The sequence below is a fragment of the Podarcis pityusensis genome, assembly GCF_964106645.2.
Source record: "Podarcis pityusensis genome assembly, chromosome: 3".
NCBI classification, from domain to species: Eukaryota; Metazoa; Chordata; class Lepidosauria; order Squamata; family Lacertidae; genus Podarcis; species Podarcis pityusensis.
Window position 1 is genome coordinate 53,630,934 of NC_138026.1, and position 16,335 is coordinate 53,647,268.

A 16,335-nucleotide genomic window follows, 5' to 3' on the forward strand; every position below is an offset into this window, starting at 1 on the left:
ACAGGTCATCCCCCCTCCCCACATCACCCCCTCAGTTTGGTGAGAAAAGTACAAAGGCTTTCATTCCCACCGAATTCCCTCCCTTTCGCTGCCGTTCTCTCTCTGAAACCCAGATTCTAAACATATTTACAGAAAGCGAAAGGCTGCAAGAGGTCCCCTTGAACTCAGCGGGACTTCCTTCTAAATAAATACATAGGCTTGGAATGCGAATCTCTCCCTGATTTTAGCTGGGCTTCTTAGAATTACAGTCACAGAGCTTGGCTTCAGTTTACTATACAGATGTGCAAGGTGGTGTCTTTTAGTGGTGTAGTGTTTGCTGGTGCTAAAGTCTGCAAGTCTGAGGTGGACATTCCCTCAGCTGGGTATCTACAGATTCCAAATTGGCAAGGGAACATTTACTGGAGTAATTTCTATTGGTGCATGGGGTTTTGTTACCGAGGTACCCAAAATTCAACAGTCTGCATGTGAGATATGAATATAATAGCTAAAACAGCAGCATTGATTGGACCAAATATTCACCTCTTCCCGTATGCCTACCAAACATTCTTCTTTTCACACCTTTTAAAACTCTGTATAGCTCTATGATAAGAAGACAAAACTAGAAGTCATCCGCTGCAGCCATGGGGATGTTGCTCTTGTTGCATTGGGACTATGGGGTGTGTTTGTGTGTATGCTCGATGTGGCTCTTTGCCTTTGCAACACACCTGATCTGGATTAGGCTTCTCCCCATGTGGCTCTGATTTGCACCAAGAGGGAAAAGCTCCCATCCAAGAAATCCAAGTTCAAAATTGTGTGGAGTTCCCAGGTACAGGCATAGCAAAATAAAATGAACCAACAGCCCACAGTTCATTTTGATTCATTGTAATTTCTTCTTAAACTCCCTTGTGCTCAGAAATTCATTTTAACCGTGAACCCCTTTCCTTGGAAGAGGAAGATGGGAAGAGCCATGAAAGTAAGATAAAATCTCTGAACAAACACTCACCTCCAAAGAAAACGATCACTCAGACGATGAAGGATAAGAAGAAGCAGACGCAGCTCACCTTGCAATGGTAAGACCAGTGGCCACGCCAGAGTGCTGGTTAACTCTGAACACTTACTGAGGAGTGAGACCCATTAAACTCAATGGCTTTGGAGTAGACACGCAATGCCCCTTTCCTGCTACTCCAGGGGTATACAACATGGTGCCCTCCAGATATTATGGACTATAATTCCAAGAATATTTGCCCATCAGCCATGCTGGATGGGGTTTATGGAAGCTGCAGTCCAAGCACCTAGAGTGCTCCATGCTGTGTACACAGTGTTACTTTCCCCCATTTAATGTGTCCATTTTTAATTGTTTTAGGCTAGAGTGATTTCCATGTCATTGTAAGCCTAAATATGGATTACCAGGACTGCAATAGTAATAATAATAATAATAATAATAATAATAATAATAATAATAATAATAATTTCACCCTGCCCATCTGGCTGGGTTGCCCCAGTCATTCTGGGTGGCTCTTTGGGTGGCTTTTAGCTCATTGTGACAGCTGATCCAAGCTTTGGCTTCACATGTCGTTCACACGCAGGATTGTGGTTAAACAAACCTTGGTTACAAAACATGGTTGAGGATGAGTGATCTTAACCACGATCCTGCATGCAGGTGGCACACACTAAACCAGAGCTTAAGCAAACTGCTGTGCCCTGCTGAGCTAAAAGGACAGCCAGGCAGTTGTTATATGCTCCCTGGAAGCCAATACACCTCTGCATTCATGCTAGGCTATGGTTTGGCTTAGGGTTAGGTCAGAGGCAGGGCTATTAGCATTTAGGAAAAATGATTGGAAGAAAGTGGTGGAGGTATTCACACAGTACAAAAGGCCCAGGACTTTTTTTTTCTAATTTCTGGGCTGGTCAGTAATAATAATAATAAGAAAAGTAGATAAACTAGGATTAAGGACAGAGTATTTCATGTTATCGGCTTGTTTTCCACCTTTAGGTTGGAAGAGAATTATATTGTATGTGAAGGGGTTTGTTTGCCGAGGTGCATCCTCTATGCCCATTACCTGGACTTCTGCAGGAAGGAGAAACTTGAACCTGCCTGTGCTGCCACATTTGGGAAGGTAAATAAGGCATTTGATTCACCTGTTTTCATTTCATTGCTTTTTTGAAATAAACAAAACCAGTTCCCTCATTTTTTTTCAAGAGGCGTTTAATTTGAGCCTCTGATTTCTCCCATGATAACAGGACTGAGCAAAGCCCTCTGTGCTTTCAGTGAAATGTTATTTTAAATCTTACTCCTGGTAGGATATGTTCAATGTCCTTCTTTGTTTTGCAACACGGGACTGAGAAGGGGCAGTAGTAGAAGCTGGGGATTTGCAGGAGGATAGAATCAGTCCTTCACCTGAAGAGGTGCAGGGTAGAGGAAAAGGATTGCTGGAGTCGGCAAAGTTGAAAGGCATGTAACTTTTGTAATAATTACTGTGAGAACAGGGCACAGTTAATGAAAGAGATTGAAAAAGATAGGGTTGCAGGTGGCAGATCTTTCCTCTTCCCTCCTACCCCCAATTGACAAAAATCCACCCACACTTTAATGTTGAACTTATTTAATCAAAGTGAGACGTGGGCTTTCCAAATTAAATCCAAACTACTAGGAACTGGTGAAACTAAATACCAAGAAAGCTTCAGAGTTCAAAAAACACCCATGATATCTCCCAGTTGCTTTGTGGAGCTGAAACACATTAGTTTAATGAAATGAGGGAGGGGGTCCATGTCTCCCAATGATATTAAATGACTTCACTACCAACAAGAGTGAATTAACCTTAATTCCTACCCCCAACTGCATTACTTCCTTTTCCGAATTTTGGCAACAGTAGGATTATCTCTTTCTATTAGATGCGGGGCTTTCCGGCTCCAGGGTATTTGCTCTGTTGTTGGCTGCTGAGCTGTGGTGTCTGTGACTTTTGGCAGCTTGGCTCACCCTCAGTTGTGCCGTTGCAGAAGTCACTTCCAAGGAGGGCCTTTTCAAAACAAGATTAGCTATGCTGCTGAACTGAAAAACAACAACCCAGTATCGGCACATCTCAAGTTCAGAGATCCTTATCTCAAACCGCATTGAATAAATTGGTTCTCCAAGCTAAAAAAAACCCTTGTTTTAAAACCCACCTGGCTTTTTGGTAACTTTCCAGCTACTCATATTGCCCAGTTGTCTTGTTGATGCTTCCACGGCAATTTACATGGGATGCTAAAAGTGACACTGGGCTTTTCTTGTGCCACTTGTCCAAAATTGTTTGATTCTTGTTATTGTGACACAGAATGTGGAAGAACATCTGCCTTGTGTGCAGAGTGTCCCAGGTTCAATCCCCAGGTAGGGATGGGAGATTTATCTGCCTGGAACCCTGGAAATCTCTTACCTGCTGTTGTAGACACATCTGAGCAAAATGGACCATTGGCTTGACTTGCCATAAGGCAGCTTCCTGTGTTCCTAGATGTAAATTTTAAGCTATGGAGGTTTTACATTCAGGTTTCATAATGTGGGAAATGAGAGCAGCAGGGGAGATGAACACAATGCCACAGCCTTTTCCCTCCCATTATAGATATTTAATTTCTGATCTTTCACTCTAGACTATTCGTCAGAAATTTCCTCTTCTCACCACAAGGCGGCTGGGCACCAGAGGCCACTCAAAGTAAGAGATATTCCTCCTCTAGCGCTTCAGAGCTGTGATTTCTCAATCTATAAATGTGTGTGGTAAGCCATAAAATCTTTCATCAGACAACAGGAATTCTCATATGAGATGAATTAATAAATAGTCTCTAAAACAGGGTGCAGAATCTATTTCAGACATGGAGCCATATATTCTTGTGGCTGATCTTCCAGGGGCTGCATGGATAGGGCCAAATAAAAAGCAGGCAGGGCCAAAGGTCCTAGCCACACTTGCCAAAATAATCACACACACACACACCCACAGTCACACACAGCAGTTAGGTTTGAAAAAAGCCTCCTATTGGAGCTGATAGGAGGCTTTTCTCCAAACCTAATTGTGGAACTGGGCATTATTGATGGGGAAGATTAATGATAGAATGATAGCTCTGGGTCCAACCCCCAAGAAGAAAGCTATTAATTAAAAGGCCCCTCAAAGCCTCAGTAGCACTTGGCCTGTCCACACTTACAGCAATTATGTTTTACAATTCTTAAAATATGCACAGATGAGGTCTGAAGAAAACAAAAAAACCAACCAGGACATCAACATGGAAAATGCTGGGGTGCAACAGATTAGCAAATCAAAATGTCTTTAGAATGATTCACAAGCATATCATTGGCAGACCCTGTCCCACTAAAAAAGGCCACAAATACTTAAAAACCTTCAGATTAAATGACAAAAGTCTGGGTAAAAAGGAAAGTTTTTGCTTAGTGCCTAAAACTAGACAAAAATGGTGTCAGATGATCTTCCCTAGGGAGAGCATTCCACAAATGGGGAGCCGCCACAGAAAAGACCCGTTCTCATATTGCCACTCTGTGGACCTCTCATGGAGGGGGCACCAGAATAAGGGCCTCCAATGATAATCGCAAGGTCTGGGTTGGTTCATATAGGGAGAATCAGTCCTTGAGGTATTGCAGTCCTGAGCCCACAGGCGGAGGAAGAGGGGGGCGGGGAGAGCGCACCGCCCCCAGCACCACCATCCTGAGGTGGGCGCCATGCCCACAGGATACATGCCATGCCCCTGCGGGCAGCGCACCAGGCCTCCGGGACACGCTCCACACCCCCGGGACGCACGCCAGCCACGTCCCCGCCTGCTCTCTGCCACTGCCTGAGCCATTTAAGGCTTTATAGCTCAAAACCAGCAGTTTGAATTGGGCCCAGAAACTCAGATCCATGTACTCTAGGTCTGATCTTTTATAAATACCCTTGTGTGAGCCAGGTGAGATTCATTTCCTACTGATTTCCTATAACTGAGCCTCATTTAATTTGATGTTTGATGGAAAGGCTGAAAAAAATATTTATTTATCTCCCTACATTTATATGCCTCTTGACTGTAATAAAACCACAAAGTGGTTTACAAAAGGCAGAATGAATGGGCTGAGTGAACAAGAGGAGGTGGGAGTGAAAGATGGAAGAGGTTAGAGTAAGTGTAGCGAAATGGCAAAAGTGATGGAAAGCCCAGGAGGAAGAGGCCCTTCCACACAACTGTTGTCCATGAAATCCCGCAGGCAGTTAACTTAGTAGGAACCATTAAACAAATGGCCCAGCACAGAGAAAGCCGTTGGACATAAGCCCTATTGAAATCAACATGACAGATAAATTAGTTGTGCTTAAATTAAGCCATAGGGTTTTAGCCACACAAGTAACTTCCTCTGGACCAAGGCCAAGGTCTGCTGTGCAGCTGCGGTTCCTGTTGAGGGATGACCTGTGTAGGTGTCATGGAGGGCAGATGCTGTGGGCTGTTTGAGCTCGAGTTACAGTTTAATTTCTTTGTAGACTTTGATCAACGCTAAATCTTAGCTTCCCTGCGCCATTTCTGAAAGGCATTATCTTATTTATTAAAAGTGATTTAGTGGGTTAATAAAACTGATATGGCAGCTGGCCTTGCGATAATGAGTTATTGCAAGTGCCTGAGCAGCTTAATCCTATCATTGCCCTTATCAGCCATCATTTGTGTCAGCATATGCTCAGGCCAGGGCTACTTGCCGCACAGGAACATATGTCCATGCACATGAAAATGGGAGAGTGAAGAAATAGAGGGAGAGAGATTGTTCTGCTTCTTACAGTAAATTTTGATGAAAAATACATATATGAAGATTGTCATCACAGCTTTTATTTATTTTCAGTACAATAAAAACAATTAGACACTAAATAAACCTATCCCATCTCTCTTATCCATCCTATAAATCAGTTTCCCTCTTCTTGATCCTCCCTCTTCTATCATACTATATTTTATATAACAAATTACTTTTTATGTTACAGATAGTAAACTATTCAATAGCTAAAGTTCACTATGGCGAGTGAGCTTGCTTCTGCATACCTCAGACTGCTGGAAATAAGCAGTTTCTAAAAATCCAAATAAGTTGGGTTCCTGGCTTAAATGTCAATACCTAATGACAAAATGGTTGCCATCATATAAACTACTGTCTTGTTTTTCTCTTATTTGCTTATGAGTCTTAAGGAAAGGCATGCACCTTTTCAGGGACACTGGTGAAACTTCTTATTGTGATAACACTTTGGGGTCTTTCATCACCTTGACTAGTCATGGTCCTACGTTCAAATCTTAGCTTTTAATAATGTCCTGTCTTGGGGGACAGGATTACTGAATGAAGGTTACCTAATGAACATAAAAAAATAAAACTTGAAAGTCTGAGTTCTGCTTTGTCCTCAACTTTTTGTGCCCCTTTTAACAGCATATCTCTCTATCATCTATCTATCTATCTATCTATCTATCTATCTATCTATCTATCTATTTATCTCTATATCTGTTTGTTGGCTTCTTCCCTGCTACAGATATCACTATTATGGAATTGGCATTAAAGAAAGCAGTGCATACTATCACTCAGTGTATTCTGGAAAAGGTTTGACAAGGTATGGTAAAATAACATTTGAAGTATAACTGATATAGTGTTGAATGATGTTCAAAAATCACCTTGGACTAGTTCACACATGTACACTTGATTTTTCACCACTTGATTATTATATTACATGATCAGGCATTTGCTTGAACATGCAAATGCTCCAAGTGTGGACAGGGGAAGGGGGTGCATTCAGGCCCTATTTGTGTTATATGATAGAAGTAACATATAACTAATGGCTACCCTCTCCTGCCACACCCGTGTGCCGTGTCACACCCTTTGAGAACAACTGGTTTATGGTCCCATTGCCTTGTGGGCAGTCTGTGTGTGGGAGGAACATCCTGATAGTGGGTGGGGTTAAAGCCAACAGGGACAATTGCATAACTCTACAACACACCCCTTATTGGGGACACTTTGGGGAACATGCTCTTAAATGCCCGGGAAAGCAGAATTGTGTTGTCTAGCACCTAAATGAGAGAAATGAGGTCTCTAGTAGGTGCCCTTGGGGAGGGCATTCCAAAGGCAAGGAGCCACCACAGAAAAGGCACAGGCATCAAAAAAGTGGCAAACTTTTAGCTATTCTGGGTCTGAGTTAAGCTGCTTGCAGACAGGAATTTATTGTGGAACCATTGCTACTCATACACAGAAGCTTTTTGCAACATCCACATCAAAATGCCAGGCCATAATTTTTGTTGCATTTAATCCAAATTTCCTCTGACTGCAGAAAATCTCTTAAGGAAAAACAGACCTCTATATGTCTGCAGTCACTGGTGGTATCTAGTGCATTGGTTTGAGTGGGCAAGTTGTCAAATAATGTTTCAGTCTCCATCACCACCAGAATTTCAGTATAGCTGAATATATATCTGCATTATTATTATTATTATTATTAACCAAGTGAAAATAGATGTTGCTTCACTCTCCTCAAAAAAGCACCACCCTCCCTTTTGTGAAACATGATAACTAGTGGGTAGTAGTACTTTTCTCAACATTTCCTAAATTTTACATCCTAATGCAAATGTGAAATATCTTGGTTTTCAAAGGTTTTCTGGAAGCAAGTTGAAGAATGAGGTGAGTAATATTTCATATGCTTTTGTAATGTGGTGGGAACATCAGATACACAGAGCCCTGCTGATCCCATAGTAGAAGTTCCACAGTCTTTTGATGTCTACTTCAAAACCTCATGTAGTTGTGGCCTGTTGTTTATACTTGGTAAGAAGACTAGAAAATGCAGACTCTTGATCCAGAGGGGGAAGTGAACTCAAATTAGAGATTTAAGAACAGAGCAGCTACAGGAAACTTTTGACTCCACACAGATACAACCAAGTTCAAGGTGACCTAACAACTAAACTGTACAATAGCACAATCCATATATGTGGGGCATCAACGAAGCTCTTCTCAATGTCAGCTTCCCCCTGTTTGGGGAGGACCAAATTTTTAGATTGTTTAGCAACATGTCCCCCAGGTAACATAAGGTATGAATATTTTACAGAACTAAGTCAATAATGTTCATTAGATTATGTTAATTGATTATAGCCAGAACTTTCCCATGCCTCCCACGTCTACAACCTTTTTTGCTTCACTGCAGCACACAGATTTGCAAATGGTTGGCTCCCCTCACCCACCACAAAGGCAGCAGTATCAGCAAACTCCTTTATCTAAAGCATTTATTGTGCCATTCAAGACTCTGTGATTAATTGAGCCACAAATAATTGCTGTCATGGACTCTCACGTTAAGCAAGCTTACAACGAGTTCCTTCGAAGTAAAAGACACCCATGGCAAATGTGCGGCTGAGACTCAAGTCTTCAGATTCATTATTGAATTCATCATGCCAATATTTTCTCTGCATTCGACACAACCCAAACACCACACTTCCTTCCTCAGCTCCCCTTGCCCCTCATTTTTGTATGTTTGATGGGTACAGTCTCCAAATGCTGATAGGTAATTGTTCAACTGCAGCCATGTTGACTCATGACAGTCTTTTAAACCACCTAATGTTTGTGTCAATACAGAATGTGAACACACATCACTTCTTTCATTTAGCTCTTTATCTGTGTTTGTGTAGCCTGATTCTTAGATGAGGTGCAGCCTGACTATCTATATTTCTATCCTTGCTCACTTTATTTTACTTTAAATTGTTGAAAATCTAAAACAATGGTTCCCCAATCTTTACCTCTATGGACCACTTGAAAATTGCTGAGGGTCTTGGTAGACGACTTCCTGATTTTTCCACCTCTCGTAGAAATCGTAATGTGCCAGATGCTTTAATGGTCTTTTTAGAGCTTTGTTTATTTCTTTTATATTGCATTTTATGCCATTACAATTTGAATTCCATGCAACACAATGAAACACAATATAAGAAGTAAATGAAGCAATAATAAACCATTAAAAATAAAATAAAAATATTTAATGTGATGGATGTGCCATCTCCTGTCTTAAACCACAAATCCACAGACATGCCATGGACCACCTGAATGAAGCTTGTGGACCACTGATGGTTCTCAGACTACAGTTTGGGAATTTCTGATTTAAAATATCCATTGACTATTATCCTTGAATCATGAGATTGGCCATGGATAGACTGCTTAGTTAGATGGCCTGATCTGTGTCACCCAGCATGCTAATTCTGAGAGTGCCGATATATAACAAAGTCAAAAGCTGGGGTCACTGGAATAAATATAAAGGGATGCAATGTTCAAGCCAGACTAATGTTGCACTTCTTCAATGTTTTGCCGTTATTCACATTCTGTGCTCCTGGTTCCATGTTGTAAACTGTAGGATCGAAAATATGGGATCCAAATAAATTTAGCTTTCAGTAGTTACCAACACATAGTTACCCACACTCCATACAAATCTTGTATCCCAGCATCTGCTAAGGGCCCAGAAATCAAAGGGAGCCTTCCTCTATGGCTCTCAATCCTTCCACCTCTGATCCCACCCAAATCCCTCTTACAAATTAAAAAGTCTGCAAAAGCTACAAAATGAATAATTTACACATAATATACAGATTATGATCATGTATCCCGAGAATATGAGTTTCCTTGCTGTGGAAAATACTTTTTTCAGTTTCAAAATCTTTTATTTTTTTAAAAAAACCACAGAAAGAAAGAAAAACAAATTAAAATATAATGGAAACATTTTAAAGGGCAGGTATGAAAAAGAAGGCAACAAAGAGAAAACACAGTTTTTGGAATTATTTCAGGAAGAAGCATCCAGGGTTTTTTAAAGAAAATCTGTTCCCCTTTTCCCTCTCCTTCTGTCCTTTTAATGCTTAGGGTTAGTGTAGAAATATAGGCAGGTGGGGAACTTGGAGCTATCTGGTTGATCCAGAAAATGCCTGGGCAGATTTATTATTGTAATTCAATCTCTCTCTCTCTCTCTCTCTCTCTGTGTGTGTGTGTGTTTTCCTGTGTGCTAAAGCACCACCATATATATATTTCTGATTTAGTCTACATATGCATAGATTTATTATTAATTTAATTGATTTATTCACAACTTAATATAAGCAATCTTGAAGTGGTTTGCAAAGTAGAAACTTGAGGGGAAACCCAAATCTGAAGTACAAATAAATAAAAGAGAGAGAAACATACTTTAAATAAAAATAATGGAATCTAAATATAAAAACAAAATACTGATCAAAACAAAAGCAAAAAGTTTCATAATGCCAGCTTCATAATTCTGATCAGTAAATTTATGCCAATTAGTATGGCCAACTTTTATCCTGCTAAAATTGCGGCTGGTTGTTGGCGTGAAGATGTAATATTGTTTTCCATCTTATAGGGTGGATTCACTCGGAAATATTCACTGAGCTCCAAAACTGGGACTCTTCTTCCAGAATTCCCCAGCGCCCAACACCTTGTATTGGATGGGTGCATCTCCAAAGACAAGGTAAAAATGTAAAGTGATAATATATTGAACTAAATCAGCTCCTTTTAATCTGCCTCTTCCCTTGAAGGCTTCACAGTAGTAGTGACATGAAACAAGTAGAAATATCTATAATCAAACAAACTTGACTGATTTATAGTGGGAGCAAACCTCTATTATCTCCTTTTAACTGGCTCTCCGGTGGAAAGTGGTTAAATTATTTACATATTAACTTGCCTAATATTTTACAAACAGGTGGTATTTGCCTTAAGAAGGGCAAAACAAAGAAATAGTTAGGAGTACTATCCATTCCAAATACCAATGGATTAATTTAGCACTGATAAGATAGGAGCAAACGATTGGGGCAAATTATTAAGTGGATTTTTTCTCCTGCCTAGTTTTGTCAATGAACAGAAGATAGCACACTTGTACTTACTGATTATTTTTAAATTATGTACATGTGGAGTTTACATGACAGAAAAGAGCACTGGGCATTTCAGCTAGCAGATTGGGTTCATTTCTTTGTAAACCTTTGTGAACAATCACATAAAATGTAGACCTTTATGAACAATCTCACTGAAAATGTTTCACAATTTTGGCTTATTGTCCATTTGATCATTGGGATCTCCCAGACTTTCCCAATATCCATTAAAAGCCTCAGATATGCTTTGGATCCCACAGGAGTCCATGAAAATGTAGACACTGGTTTCTATTGAGACAGTTTAGCTTGGAAAGGTGCTCTACCTAAAGCATACAACATGTCCTTGTTGTAGAAGATACAGTCTGCATATGCCAGGCAAATTAGTGTTTAAAATAATTTTATAGCTTTGACAAAATCTTTATGATTCTATTTGATTGGGTGGTCCAGATCAACCTTTACAGCAAGATGATGTATAACATTCAATTACCAAAATGTCCACTTTGGAGATCAAAGTCAGAAATCAGCATTTTAACAGAAGAACCCAACTTGGAATGTTTAGTTTCAAATGCTAGTCACTTTGATTGGACAGTTTATCTTGGCATGTTAAACACTATTGCTCTATACTTTTAACTCTATTCTGTATTACATCAAGAAGCAGAATGACAGAGCATGGCAAAGCTTTAGCTCCAGCCTGAGTGTTGCAGTAGAGAGTGCTGGATTGAAATCATGGCTTAGCCATGACAAATCACTCTTTAGCCTTCTTAAGTCATTTATCTCCATGCAAAAGATTTGTGTTTGAAGCCCATGAGAGATGCTGCCACTCAAGGCTAGCAATAGATGGACCAATGGTCTGATAAAGTAGAAAGCAATGTCCTATGTGCTTAATGACAGTTGGATAGGTTTGCTGTGAGGGCAACTGAGGCTTCCAAGGCACTTTAAAAATCTTTCATAAATGGTAAATCAAATAAATTAACAACTCAGTGATTGCCTCACCCCATATATATGTTAAATGCAATGCTGAATTCCATACATTATTATTTTGTATTAGATCAGCTTTCACAGTTAGTGCAAAAATGGACTGTGATACTTACTAAATTCCCATAGAAGAGGTGAAAGTTTGTGTGAAAGGGTCATAGCTCGGTGGTAGAAAACATGCTCTACATGCAGAAGGTTCCAGGTTCAGTCCCGGCATCTCCAGGGAAGAATGGGAAGCATTCCTACCTGAAACCCAGGAGAATTTCTGGCACTCGGTGTCAACAATACTGAGATTGAAGGACCAATGGCCTGATAGTATAAAGTGGCTTCTTATGTCTCTGAATTTCATTTGATTCTAATTTTTATTTTTTTTAATTCCTGAAATAGGTAGATACCCTTATCATGATGTACAAAACCCACTGTCAGTGTGTCCTCGACAATGCCATTAATGGAAACTTTGAAGAGGTAAGGCTCACTTGAGTACGCACCTAGCACTTACCTGTACAAGGTCATGGCCATCATGTCATTCATATCTGTGCTCTGCTTGCTCTTCCATAGATCCAACATTTCCTATTACATTTTTGGCAAGGAATGCCCGACCACCTCCTCCCCCTGCTTGAAAACCCTGTGATCATTGACATCTTCTGTGTTTGCGACTCAATACTGTACAAGGTGTGTTCCATGTTAACTAAAGTGGAGAATGGAAATCTTGTCCCAAGCTAAGTCCTCACTGAAGTGAGAAGCTTCAGTCTCCATACAGGGTTCATGTGACTGAATACTCCTCCATACAAAAATCATTAAAATCACTGCAGATAGAAAACAGGAGTGTCAGGCTTCCTTTCTAGTTTTTTATCAGGAGTACCACCTATAGTGTAATGGTTGATGGGGAGGGAAGTGAAGTGTTAAAGTTTCTACAAACTTTTTAGTGAAGTGTTAAAGTTTCTACAAATTATTCAGTCTGTTAACTTTTAATGATTGTGAATGGTTGTTGAAATAATCTCTTATGTGTAGAGAAAGCAATTTTAAGGAAGCTCTAGTAAGCACCAGTTTATTGGAATGTGTTGGTGTTTGAGAACTTTTCATTTTCCTGCCATTTTATTCAAGGTCCTTACAGATGTACTCATCCCTGCAACTATGCAAGAAATGCCAGAAAGGTGAGCAATTACTTGCATAAGATGATGTTGATTGAATAATAAAGGTGGCCATTTTGATAACTGATATGGAAGAGGGGGAGGAATTACCATTTTTAAAAAACGTTGATCTTTTGACACCTAATGACGTGAATTATTGTAGTTGAACAGGGAACAGCTTGATGGACAGCAATGTTTCACTTGCTAATTTCAGTTGCATTTCTTTCTTCTCATCCAGCAAGGGCAACCAAATTCTCTATGTACAAAAGGGCAGTATGTGAGTGGTTCCTTATGCTGAATCTCCTCCATCAGCAGACAGGGCTGTACACAAGTTTCCCCTTGCTAGTTTTGGACTGTACACATACCACAAAACAAAGAGTTAGTTCACACTTTCAGCTTTGCCAATGCTGATTGCTAGCTAAGGAAAAAATCATTCAGCCTTCCCTTCCTAAACAGCTGTCTCAGTGTTCATTATCTATACCGTGATATGCAGTATTAATACAGTTTTTTTAATGGTGTCTGTTGGATATATTTATTTAGGCTGAATTGTTTTGTATTGTTTCATTCCCTGTTGTTTAATGCAGTATCAAGTAAGGTTGAAGGCTTAATATATTTTGATTGGATAGGATTGCAGTGGCAAATGTTGATTTAGCTAAAGCCAGAACCCATTGCACATTGCTACTTTGCCATGTCAGGCAATAGCAGTTGGGCTGCTGGGACAGTAGATTTGGCCCATCTTGTTATGCTGGTGCAGAATAACACCATGTGACACTTGCCGTTGCTTCCCATGGTGTTTATAGTCTTGTGCATTTATTTGCAAATGCAATGGGTCTTGAGTTTTGGCCATGTGCTTTTTGAGACCTCAAGCAACCAGTCTGGCTTGTGTTGGTTTATCAAGTATGCCGCATAGATTGTCCAACATTTTTGTTCAGCCGTTCCTGATTATGACAAAAATCAATACAGAAGTTGATTCCAATCTACTATTTTCCTTTTCATTAGTTTGCTGGCTGATATAAGAAATTTTGCTAAAAACTGGGAACACTGGATTGTTTCATCACTAGAAAATCTACCAGAAGACCTTGCAACAAAGAAATTACCCATAGCACGAAGATTTGTATCTTCGCTGAAGCGTCAAACCTCCTTTCTGCACTTAGCTCAGGTAAATCTAGAATAAAGGTCATAGCATTGCACGCATGATGAAGAGAGTGACCTGAAAGTTTTGACAAGAGACATTGGTTTTTGTCACTGGTGCTCTAGTTGTCTCAGCAATTGCTTCATTGCCCTCAGCCCTGGGGAAAAGCATGAGGCCACCTGGGCTCCATCTAGGCTCCATCTGAGAGGGCCCTTTGGAGCCAGACAGTCAATGCCCCTGGTTAACTCCACATTCCAGTGGGCTACCAGGGAATCAGCAAAGGCCATCCATATGGGATAATATATCCCCTACCACTCTTCAAACCATTTAGATCCATTGAGTAGTGGTGATAGACCATTCCGAGAAGTGAAGTTACAGGGAACCAGGCAGAGAACCTTCTCAGTAATGGTGCCCACCCTGTGAAACGCCATCCCATCAGATATCAAAAAGATAAATAATTATACAACCTTCCATAGAAATCTGAAAGCATCCCTGTATTCGGACGTTTTTAATGTGTAGTGTTCTGTTTAATGTGTTATGAAGCATGCAGACATCAGAGGTTGGCCACCCTGCAACCCATTATATATTTGTGCTTGGATTCTATACAAAGCTTGAGGTGGCTATCTGTAGGTTAAGAGAGAACTGCTCCTCTCCATGCATTTGTTGAATGTGCAATAATGGCAAAGAGAGGAAGGAACACTTCTAGGCAGAAAGGGTAACAAACCATTGTTGCGAAGGTGCTCTTCGCTCAGGGAAGCCCTCTTTGCTCATTCCCCTCTGAATTGGTCCTGGCCAACTGACCATGTTCACTAACACATTGCTATGTACCAACCCACCTACCTCTCTCAGGGCTGTAGATTCACAAGCAAGAGCTGGTAAGAACAGTTGCTGCCACTGATTGAGTGCTTTCAGGCAGCCCAGACCTGCTCTGTGCTTTCTGATGGTGCAGCTTAACCCCCAGCTAATTTCATTGCATCTGAAACTGAGCAGACACCAGTTATAAGAACTGTGCTTGCTATTTCAGTGTTCATTCCTTTTTTTCCCTATGTCAGAAAACATTAAGGGGGCCAAAAATAATAATACTGATTCTGTATGGTCTTCTGAACATAAACATAAAGAGAAACAGTAGTGTCATCTCCCTACCCATCTCCATTAGCATTTTCAGCATAGTTTTTTTCCCTGTTGCCTATTCACAGATTGCTCGACCAGCTCTTTTTGATCAACATATAGTGAACGCCATGGTTGCTGATATTGAGAAAGTAGATCTGCACAGCATTGGATCTCAGGCATTGCTCACAGTCTCAGGAAGCATGGTTTCTGAGGGAGAGGGCTACGTTGAATGTAAGTTGCTGGTCAAGGGAGGAATCATTGCTGTTCCCTACACCCAGGGAATTTCTTTTAAAATATGTTACATTAAAAATCACATTTAAACCTTTTCTGTCCTGTAACAATCATTTCACCACTTAAGAGATTTTTGAAATCTTAAGTTGTATAGAAATGTTTTAAAGAAAGAAAGAAAGAAAGAAAGAAATACTAATAATGATGTTAATAATGTCTGAGAGAAGTCAGAAGAAAAATCAAATGATTCCCAGGCAATATAGTTTTAATTTTGCTTTATCCAACAACTTAAGTCTAAGGTAATTTGTGTCTCATGTGTGAAAATAGGCCTTAACCTGTAGATGTTTATTACAGGTGCCTGAAGCTGCATGGAAGCAAGAGCTTCTCAGTTCACTTAAATGTTGGGAGAAGCTCCTTCTCATTCTATGCACATGGTGGCCACTGATATTGAAGAACCTGGTTTGGGAATGTGATAGAGGCAGCTGATTGTATACAACTGAAAATATTATTTGGAAAAAATCAGCTTCATTCTACTCCTGAACCACCACTTTTGATATGTCAGACTTTTGCTGAAATCATTACAGGATCATTGGCATCCTGATTTTATCCCTGGTGATTGCTTGTTATGATGACCTGGCTAATTTTTCCTTTTGTCTGGCTACACTCTGTGATCTTTGTGTGGTCGTTAAAAGTACTTCACTAAGGAATAATAAGTTTCAGACTTAATGAACTGGTTTTTGTTTCCTTTTTTAAAGTAATGTTTTTTTCTTTTTAAGACATGTTTACATTTTCAGTGCCATTTCTTTTCCTCTTCTTTTTTTACTCTGTTCTTCTGTTCTGCTTGCATAGCTTTATCATTGCTGTGAGACAGGAAAAGACTGGTTAATCCACAGGAGAAAAATTCCACAGGGTGCATGTAGCCCCACCATTGACTGCTGAGGTAGC

General features: G+C 40.2%; 1 protein-coding gene across 2 annotated transcripts in view; it reads left to right on the forward strand.

Moving 5' to 3' along the window:
- Window positions 1-16,335, forward strand: part of RFX6 (regulatory factor X6) — a 30,097-nt gene that overhangs the window by 1,066 nt on the left and 12,696 nt on the right. For both annotated transcript variants that reach the window (XM_080999562.1, XM_080999563.1), the window contains exons 2-12: window positions 893-1,049; window positions 1,973-2,096; window positions 3,598-3,659; window positions 6,468-6,545; window positions 7,573-7,600; window positions 10,311-10,418; window positions 12,178-12,255; window positions 12,349-12,462; window positions 12,895-12,944; window positions 13,920-14,079; window positions 15,249-15,393. In XM_080999562.1, the coding sequence (XP_080855688.1) occupies window positions 893-1,049; window positions 1,973-2,096; window positions 3,598-3,659; window positions 6,468-6,545; window positions 7,573-7,600; window positions 10,311-10,418; window positions 12,178-12,255; window positions 12,349-12,462; window positions 12,895-12,944; window positions 13,920-14,079; window positions 15,249-15,393 (1,104 nt within the window). The remainder of the gene's footprint in view (window positions 1-892; window positions 1,050-1,972; window positions 2,097-3,597; window positions 3,660-6,467; window positions 6,546-7,572; window positions 7,601-10,310; window positions 10,419-12,177; window positions 12,256-12,348; window positions 12,463-12,894; window positions 12,945-13,919; window positions 14,080-15,248; window positions 15,394-16,335) is intronic.